Genomic DNA, 10,508 nt, shown 5'->3' with positions numbered 1-10,508 from the left:
TCAACAAGAAAAAATTCTTTCCAAAATATATTAACCCAGGAGCCAGCAATTTCTATCCTGCCAAGGATGCGGTTGACATATCGGCAACTGCGAATGGCAGTTAGTTATCGTACGTCTGACAACCTCATCACCGTGTCTAAAACAATGTCCTGTGGTTAGTTTTCCTTCTGTCATCTTCCTTTTCATCAGTGACATCTTTCGCTGATTAAAAATGAACCCATCCTTACCAACCCAGCTAGTGCAAAACATTGAAATAGTGATTGCCCTTGGACCCTTCTTCTTTCAATGGGCCTCGGAGTTACTCCAGGACCCTTGCTGCACGACCCCCCTTTCCAGGAGCTCCTGCAGCTTCCATGCTATGTTACTTCCCGAACGATGGATATGATGAACTCCTTTGGTGAGTATTTGACGAGACTGCACTCCCGAAAATACAGCCCCGCCAAACTTAACTCTTCATTCAAGCAGAATGAGTCCAGTAACACACGACACCCTCTCCCTTAACAAGAGGCAAGTCCGTCTCCCAGTGCGAGAGACGCCGCGAGGTCGAGTGGCGACGCTCAGCAGCACCTCCAACAAACTGGTGGAAAGATCAGCGGTCACTTGCGTGTAATCAAAGATGGCACAAACACAAAAGCCGTCCTCTTGTATAAAAAGGAATCCAACAGTCATACTAACGGACGTGGAACCACGGATATCTTTACAAACTAATTTTTCAAACGTCTTCATATACAGCTGGGAAGCAGACATTTAGGGGCTTTATCTAAACTCTAAGTGTCAAGTTCTACAGAGAACCTGAAATAAAAAGGAATACACACAACGCCAACGAAATGATAGTCCGATACGTGTCGCTACTCAAACAACCTTTCTTGGCGCTAATCTCCAATTGTTTCACTACATGAAAACTGTGAATCAAATTCAGTATCTGCCTCGCCGAGATTCACAGCTGATTATGCAACATGGAGTTGGCAAGTCAGGTGTTGGATCACGTCAGCCAGACAGACCACGTCAGAGATCGGATATAAACCTGTTTCTAACACAGTATTGTAACTAATCCCTCATCCCTTTGTAGTTTATACGTTTGCAGTTTTCAGCGACGACTGTCCTGGGTCTATAAAAGATGGAGTGAATAAAACTGTTCATAGTAAAGGAAATAACGTTTCCTTTCACAACCGTATGAAATCTTAAGTGTCATAGGAGTAACACTTTCTGCGTAACGAGTAACTAATTTGTAGTATCGTTCTGGAATACTTTAGATTATATGGTATCTACAGGGCAATGTGCTCAGAACTTAATTACGTCTTGATTCCCCGCAATAATTTAACAAATCGGAAGGAAATGGGTACCCATTTTTTTTTTTTTTTTTTGGGGGGGGGGGGGGGTGGAAGATGATGTTAAACAAAAGAAAAAAAGTCCATTCCCGAAAATGACGGCTTAGAAAACGTACTATAATCAGAATATAAGAACTTAGCCAGTCAAAAAAAAAAAAATGCATGAGGGTCTAACAACACTGATGACTATCAACACGGAACATTACAGTAGCGCAATTCAATACCGCCATAGCTGCAATTATATATATATATATATATATATATATATATATATATATATATATATATATATATATATATATATATATATATACCTAAGTACCATAATGGTCGTTACCAACCCGCAGTGCTTGGAGTATTAACCCCAGACTTTATTTACATCACGTAATTTATACGTACTGTAAACAGTCTACTAAACAAGTCTTAAACTTTTACTACAGTCTAGCTAGAGGGTGTAAATCACGTGAAAAAATAGAAAAAGAAAATGGAGTGTGACATCCAAATCAAGACTGCTGGAAACAAACACGAAAAGTACAGCATAGAAAACGTAGAAACATGCAACGGTCGAATGAAAAACTGGGATATTCATCAATACCACAACACATTAACACTTTACCTGACGGGGATGATGTCTGCCACACGTCATACACACCAGTCAGTATCCAGAATCTGTACAGCACACAAGAATAGTCAGATATTCCGAGAAAAAAAAGCGCACAGGGAAAGCGGTGTCCCAATGTTGACACCACAAACTGGTGAGGGAGGAGAAAAAATACAAGGTTCCTCTCGTCTTTACTGTGAAAATATGCAACATTCCATACGTCAAAATATATCAAATAAAATATGAAAACAAAAACAATTTTATCATCCGAAATATGGAAGACATATATCCATATTATACATCAACTGTGATTACTTTCAGCGAGTCCCGTCGAAGACAGTTGACGTCATTGACATAACGTCACGAAATGTTGTTATGATGTCACGTTCCTGTGACGTGACAGGTTATTCTTTCGTTATGGGGGTTTTGATTGGAAGCGAGGTTCTCTGTTTAACGAGAATACGGAATGTATAGAGAAGCGGTACGGCAGGAACCAACACATAAGCATCACTAGCGACCTGAAATTAACCAATAGTCTTATCCGAAGAGCATCAGTGGCATTTCCTGGCTTCACTGCCCTTACTTACAGCTGTCGTTACGACATTTCTAGGAGTAAAATTCCTTTTTTTTTTTCCTCTCGTCAAGCTGTTTCCTCGGTACTTTAATAACCATTCCCTTCGCCTCTGTAGACATACAGAGTACAATTTGATGCGAGTGAACTGTTGTTATAAACTGCGGACGATGGTGTGTGAGGTGGAGGGGCACAGTGGGGAGGGCGGCAGCTTTGCACAGCAGGTAGCAGCAGCGGCTCACACAACAACCATCACCACTCGTCAGCCTCCAGGGTCGGGACCAGCTCACGGCGCCTCCGGAAAATCATGACGGGATTCATGAACGCTATGAAACGGAGAAGTGGACGGGGCTGCTACGTTACGTATCATTTGACAAAAAAAAAAATATATATATATATATCTTGTGGCAATTTCGACCTGTAGCTAGAAACGCACGAACGATAAGCTGTGGTATTATCACACCTCAATGCATTGCTTGACACAGACTAATATTCATTCTCATCGACCTCCTCTTCGGCAGAATCCATCCCGACCTCTTCGTAATCCTTCTCGAGAGCGGCCAGATCTTCGCGAGCCTCCGTGAACTCTCCTTCTTCCATGCCTTCCCCAACGTACCAGTGAACGAATGCCCGCTTGGCGTACATCAGATCGAATTTGTGATCGAGGCGAGCCCAAGCCTCGGCGATGGCCGTGGTGTTGGAGAGCATGCAGACGGCGCGGGACACCTTGGCCAGGTCTCCTCCAGGCACCACGGTCGGGGGCTGGTAGTTAATACCGACCTTGAAACCCGTGGGACACCAGTCCACAAACTGGATAGTGCGTTTCGTCTTGATGGAGGCGATGGCAGCGTTGACGTCCTTAGGCACTACGTCTCCACGGAATAAGAGGCAGCAAGCCATATACTTGCCATGTCTTGGGTCGCATTTGACCATCTGATTGGCGGGCTCGAAACACGCGTTGGTGATCTCGGACACAGACAACTGCTCATGGTAAGCCTTCTCGGCGGATATGACTGGAGCGTAGGTCACTAGAGGGAAGTGGATGCGGGGGTAAGGAACTAAATTCGTCTGGAACTCAGTCAGGTCAACATTCAAGGCGCCATCGAAACGAAGGGAGGCAGTGATGGAGGAGACTATTTGGCCGATCAGCCGGTTGAGGTTGGTATAGGTGGGTCGCTCGATGTCCAGGTTCCTGCGGCAGATGTCGTAGATGGCTTCGTTGTCCACCATGAAGGCACAGTCGGAGTGTTCTAGCGTCGTGTGCGTCGTCAAAATAGAGTTGTATGGCTCCACAACAGCAGTTGCTACCTGTAAACACGAAAAAGGGGGTAAAGTGGGAGAATACAATACAATCTAATACCTTTGTAAAGTCGAGGATGGGGAGATAAACAAAATCATGGCGTACGAAGAGAATAACAATGAAAAGAAAGTGGCAGTTGGAGGCCTATTAGAAACGATCAAGTCAGATAATCAGGCAAAGTTGCATCAGAAGTCGATACCATAGTGGTACTGAAATGTGTTACCAAAAGATTAGGGACTGATGGGACATTTCTTGAAAGATAACGAGGAAGCATACGATGATAAAACTGAAGCTAAGGCAGTGGCAGACAAACTGTGCAAGTTACTGGAAGACTTGCGCGTAAACGTAAAATGCGAGTGGTAATGGGAGACTGGTTACTCAAAGGATATAGTAGTACAAGAAAACTGGCCGATGAGAGATAATCTACCATTACCAGACGACCAGAATATGACAGAACATTTCTACCAGTAATCTTGTCTATTGCGCTGCTGGAATACTAGACATAAGTGAACAAATCTAGCAATATTAAAGTAAGTGACACCGACTGAAGATTCCTAGCCATATTGAAGACGTTTCCCCTGTATAAGACGGAACCGATTGTGAGTTACTCGATAGGGCCGGCAGCTCACAGCATAACACAAATACACACATCCTGCCATATTCTTGGTCGACAATTGGATAACCAGTGTATGCATATGCAGGTCCAACCGTAAAGTTGGCGCCAGTGGCAGTGGTAAATGCCTTGAATAGTAAGAAATCCGGAAACCCTAAACATCTCAGAATAATATCAAAAGTATTTCTCCTTGAAGGTTTAAATGAAGATGGAGCTATAGGAGTCGAAGTCTTTTAAAACAAAAAAAATCTGATGCCCTTCGATGCTTGCATGACGCAACACAGGCTTACATTCGAAGAGGTTCTAAGACCCAAGACAAGATGGGAATCCTGAAAAACGTGAGACACTGAAAAAAAAAAAAAAAATAGGAAGACACTGAGAGAAACACGGGAAGGCAATGATAGAAATATGGTGGGACACTAAGAAAAACATGGAAGGACACTGGCATTAAACAAGAAAATTCTACAGAAACTGAAAGGCCTATGGAGGACACTGGAAGGCCCTGGAAGACACGGGAAGACTCTAATCTCATTTAAGAGTATTTACGGATGCCTACCTCTAGACAACAACGTGGACATTCTGGCGACAAAGGAGAAATGTGAACGGGTCGTATGGAAGGCTCCTGGACGGTAGGGGTGGTATTCAGGTCTCACGGAAGGTTTAGAGGAATAACAGCGAGTGTCATGACAACACTGGAAGGTCACTGAGAGCAACATGAGAGTATTCCAGCGTCACCAGAAGAGCCTGGACAAACAACGTGTTATTAAGGTAGCACTGGAAGGCTTCGATAGGAACAAGATGAAAGTGGTAGTGGGAAGCCAAGGAAAACAAGTATATTCTGCCGGTTTTAGAGGACTCGGGGGCAGGGAGAGAAACAAATCAACAGCACCGTAATGGCCTTCAGTACAGGAGACACACACTGGTAGCTTTGGAAGGCCTTAGAACAGAAGACACCATAGGCTGAATCATAAGGTAACCAGAAGAAAAAAAGAAAACTTGCGAGCAGTATTGGCTCTACGGAAAGCATACTTTTTTTGCCCTAACTGAAGGATCAGCTGAATATGAGAGGTATCTCTGTGAAGCCAGGTGAGCGTCAGTAAGCGGAGGTCTTCCTCGAGAAATAAGGTGTACTGGACCCTTATACTAAGAGGTCAGACTCGAGAAGCTCTACTCGGCTCTTTCATTCCTAGGTCGTCCTCAGTAAGGAAGCTGTAAATATCACTTGGACTCGATCATCCTCAAGAAGTAACCTATACTTGGAATCTGTACTCGGAAGTCGTCCTCGAGAAATAAGTTGTACTTAGCACTTGTTCTACGAGTGTAACTAATCAAATTGCTGATTCCGATATCAATGTTTAAAGCTATATATTACATAATAGTTATATTTGCCTCTATTATACCATTATACTGAAAAGTATGTACAAGTACTTTAAACTGCGCGAGAGAGGACCTATCCTTGGGAGGAATGTATACATATGCCTCTCTCGCTCTTCCTCTGTGTGTGTGTGTGTGTGTGTGTGTGTGTGTGTGTGTGAAGGCAGTGCGCCACTGGATGTCAGTCCCTTCTAAAGCTTCAGTAACGAGCGAAAATTAAGGTTACTGTGTCATCCTCATAATAGCTGACCAGTCAGTCACGTGTAGGAACAGGCTTGCACGTATCCCAAGTGCAGCTGGCACGTAAGTAGCCCCTGGACACGTGCAGCGAGCACGTAAGTAGCCCCTGGACACGTGCAGCGAGCAAGTGTGTAGCATGTAGCGGTCACGTTCAGCAGACACGCATGTAGCCTAACACGGGCAGCAGACAAGCACGTAGTCTGGGAGACCGTGCAGACAGAAACATAGCCCCGGTCACGTGACCGCGGCCGACTTTGCACCACGGTGCTTGGTCCATCCCTGATCTTTACCCTATTTTCTACTCTTATCATTCGTTATGCAACGTCTACACTCTCTCTTTCTTTCTCTTTAAAAGTGTATGTGTGTGTGTGTGTGTGTGTGTGTGTGTGTGTGTGTGTGTGTGTGTGTGTGTGTGTGTCAACTTATTTCCTTCATGGCATACAACTATATCCTGTTGGGTCATGGCAAGTGATGCTATCAGAATTTGTGATTTCCATGGAAAGAGCAACCAGGCATGTATTGTGGTAAAGACTACGAACAACGGGGGTTAATTGAGGCACAACATGCAGCATTTCTCTTCCTCAAACAAGTATCTACCGTACCCTACCTACTGAAAGAAACGCTAAGGTAAAAAAAAAAGAAAAAAAGTCTGCCACACTTCACGCGTGTGAATCTCCAAAAATAAACAGACGATAAGAATCATGAATATAAAAGCCATTTCGAACGTAAATGTTTCACAAAAAAAGGTATCTTAAGATATCTGATTTGCCTCTTTCATTTCGTGTGATCATTCTTAACAAATTCTTCCATTCATCAGGCAGCAGCTGAAGGAAAAGAGGAAGAGACACACAAAGTATAAACGAACGAAAGAATCCGGCAGCTCACTTCATTACACAACGCCCTGGCAGCTGAGGTCTTCGTTACCCCGGCAACTCTCTCTCTCTTCCGCCCGGCAGCCGACGACTACGCCAGCCCGGTGACTCCATCTCCCGCTCGACAGCCGAGGTCTTCGTTACCCCGGAACCTCGATCTCTTGCCCGGCTGCCAAGGACTACGCTAACCAGTAGACTCGATCTACCGCCCGAAAGCTAACGTCTTCGTTACCCCTAGTACCCTAGATCTCCCACCCGGCGGCCGAGGTCTTCGCCTAACTGGTGACTCAATTACTCGCCGGATTGCGAAGGGCTCCGCGCTTGCCTGGTAACTCTCTCCCTCCCGGAGGCAGAGGCTTTCGACCGCCGGGGTAACTAAATCTCCTGCCTTGCGGCTGAGGGCCTCACCAGCTGGGTGACTCGATCTCCCGGGAGGCACAGAGTCGAATGATGACGTTAACCTCAATAATGGTTTCCAGTGGCTACGGAGCCTTAAGCTGGAGGTCCGTTCGAAAAGGGACGCGTTCACTGAGGACAGTACACATGAAGATGAACATACGATATTCATGTGACATTTCATAACAGCACCGACGAAGAATATACAGAATGAGTTGAAGTCAAATGCATAAGCGAATGCTTTAATCATGCTACACTGTCATTGAAATGTTTGATAAATAAGATGAATAAAGAGGAGGCAAGAGAATGAACGTCTCTGGCCATACTACATTATAAATGATATAAACAATGAATGGTTATCAAATGCCTAAATAAAGGCTTTTGGTCATTTTACAGTCTAATAAGTATGGAGAGTAGACAGGTAAACGAATGTCTGACCACACCAGATTTACATGCGAATTGAACATGAGTATTTGAATATCTATGGTCATGCACCATAACACAAATAAGTGAATGGAGAGAAAAACATATCAGTGTCTAGCTGTGTCTAACTACCAGAATAACACAAGAGAAAAGGAATCACATAAGTGCCACAATCCATCACCATCGCATCATCTACTTATACAAAAGAGAAAATGAGTCATTACACTTTGTGGATACATTACCAATGCCCTAACCAAGCTACCAACACCATAACTTGAATATAAAACAGATAAATATAAAAAGACGGAGAGGTAAAGATGGATGGCTAGAAAGGGTAAGAGGTGTTGCGCAGACCTGAGGGGCGGGGTATATGGCGAACTCAAGCTTGCTCTTCTTGCCGTAGTCCACAGAGAGCCTCTCCATCAACAGCGACGTGAACCCCGACCCGGTGCCTCCACCGAAGGAGTGGAAGATCAGGAAACCCTGTGAGGGAAGAACACTCGTGAGACACAGCCACAGTGACAAACACGGGGTGAAACAGTGAGACACAGCACACTGACAGACATGGGCTGTGAGGAAAGAACACTCGTGAAACATAGCATACTGACAGACATGGGGTGAAAAAGTGAAACAGTGAGACACAGCCATACTGACAGACATGGGGTGAAACAGTGAGACAGAGCCATACTGACAAACATGGGGTGAAACAGTGAAACACAGCATACTGACAGACATGGGGTGAAACAGTGAGACACAGCCATACTGACAGACATGGGGTGAAACAGTGAGACACAGCCATACTGACAGACATGGGGTGAAACAGTGAGACACAGCCATACTGACAGACATGGGGTGAAACATATCAGAAAAGATGGCAGTTATAGAAGACGATGAAATACGAAAAGAGGTTAAACGTATTACTGAAAGCAAACAAATTATATAAGAAACTACAGGGATGGGGTGGGGGGAAGAGGAGCATGGAAACTGTACACGGGAGAAAAAAGAGTAAAGGCAATGAAATAAAAAGAAGAGGGCAGCAGGCACTGAAATCAATAAAGTTTTAAATGAAACTAGAAAGAATGAAGAGCAGTTGGGGGTCCTTCAAGGAGGATGCAGAGGAGAAGAACGTATGAGAAAAAGCGGTCATAGAAACCAAGAAATTAAATCAGGAAAGCGGAGGGAAAACGAGAGAGAGAGAGAGAGAGAGAGAGAGAGAGAGAGAGAGAGAGAGAGAGAGAGAGAGAGAGAGAGAGAGAGAGAGAGAGAGAGAGAGAGCAGTTTGGAAGATCTATATGGGGAAAAAGAGAGAAAAAAAAATATGAAGCAAAATAATCATAAATTCAGACCAGATGGAGAGACTTGGAGGAATACAGTCTCAAATTATGTACGATACTGCACTGATTATTTTCTTTCATGCAATTATTTCCGGGAATAATGGTTGTGTAAGAGGATGTGTTATGGTTCGAGGAGAGGCAGCATACGGGGTACGAGGGTACAAGGAGAGGCGGGGAGGTGTACGGGGTTCGAGGCGTGTCATGGTACAAGGAGAGGCTGGGAGGGAGGTACAGGGTACACTTGGAAATCAAGGTCACTCAGTCTCCCAGGTGGGTCCCAGCCCTACACTTGTACCCAAGACAGCCATTACTACCGCATATCAGTCAGGTCAGGCTCTCTCTCTCTCTCTCTCTCTCTCTCTCTCTCTCTCTCTCTCTCTCTCTCTCTCTCTCTCTCTCTCTCTAAGCCTCACCTGCAGCCCCGTGCACTGGTCGGCCAGCTTCCGGACCCGATCGAGGACAAGGTCGACGATTTCCTTGCCGATGGTGTAGTGGCCGCGGGCGTAATTGTTGGCCGCGTCCTCCTTGCCCGTGATGAGCTGCTCGGGGTGGAAGAGGTACCGGTACACGCCGATACGTACCTCATCTGTACCGTGGGCGGGAGAGAGGGTACAGTTAGAGGGATGATTTGTATATATGCGTGTGTGTGTGTGTGTGTGTGTGTGTGTGTGTGTGTGTGTGTGTGTGTGTGGATGAGCCATCCGAGACGAAGGCTGGGTAGCATTCGGCGTTCACTCAAGGGCCACATAACGCACCCAGCAAGAGTTGTCTGTGGTCTTAGTACAATCCGCAGCACCTGAAGGTGTTCGGGAGACACTTCGGATGGTGGTTACGACTTGAAGCTGATGGCACTTAATGACCCATGGCAGTTGATGGGTCTAAAGTTCAAAAAAAGGAGCATCGTACTCACATCAGTCTAAAACAGACCAACACGCTCTTAACCACACACGGATCGGCCTATGTCGGTAATGGATTGGGTTGTATACATCCATGGTGAGGGGAATACCCTCAACTCGTGAAGAAAGTGTTAAGAACTTCTCTAAAGGTAATGTAGATTAAGGTTGATTTTCTTATTTACCCTGGCAGGTGATATACCTAATGGCAAAACAACCAATTGACCATCGCCACTATGCATTTCTTTATGTGTGTGTGTGTGTGTGTGTGTGTGTGTGTGTGTGTGTGTGTGTGTGTGTGTGCCATCATCATTCTATTAGCCGTACCTCAAGGCAAAAATGACAAGTGTATAGAGACCACAAGCAATATCGTCAAAATGATTAAAGATATCAAAAAGACATCCTTGTATTCACACCCATTACTGAATCTGAAAGATAATTTTTTTTTCTATGTCCCTAAAAACGTGTGGTTTACCGAAATTAAGCAAAGGGCACTGCGAGCCATCGCCAACTGTTACGTGAGCACGAATTACGAAGTCCCTCATACCCGAAGCCCAGCATCT

General features: G+C 44.9%; 1 protein-coding gene across 1 annotated transcript in view; it reads right to left on the bottom strand.

Moving 5' to 3' along the window:
- Positions 1–2,108: 2,108 nt before the first annotated feature.
- LOC139760924 (tubulin alpha-1 chain-like) overlaps positions 2,109–10,508 on the bottom strand; it is a 16,930-nt gene continuing 8,530 nt past the window's right edge. The window contains exons 3-5 of the mRNA XM_071684703.1: positions 9,466–9,638; positions 8,073–8,201; positions 2,109–3,808 (exon numbers count right to left, since the gene is read on the bottom strand). Of these exons, the coding sequence (XP_071540804.1) occupies positions 2,987–3,808; positions 8,073–8,201; positions 9,466–9,638 (1,124 nt within the window). The 3' untranslated portion in view covers positions 2,109–2,986. The remainder of the gene's footprint in view (positions 3,809–8,072; positions 8,202–9,465; positions 9,639–10,508) is intronic.

The sequence above is a fragment of the Panulirus ornatus genome, chromosome 38, assembly GCF_036320965.1.
Source record: "Panulirus ornatus isolate Po-2019 chromosome 38, ASM3632096v1, whole genome shotgun sequence".
NCBI lineage: Eukaryota > Metazoa > Arthropoda > Malacostraca > Decapoda > Palinuridae > Panulirus > Panulirus ornatus.
Note: the sequence above shows the minus strand (reverse complement) of the source record. Positions and strands in the feature narration are given on the sequence as shown.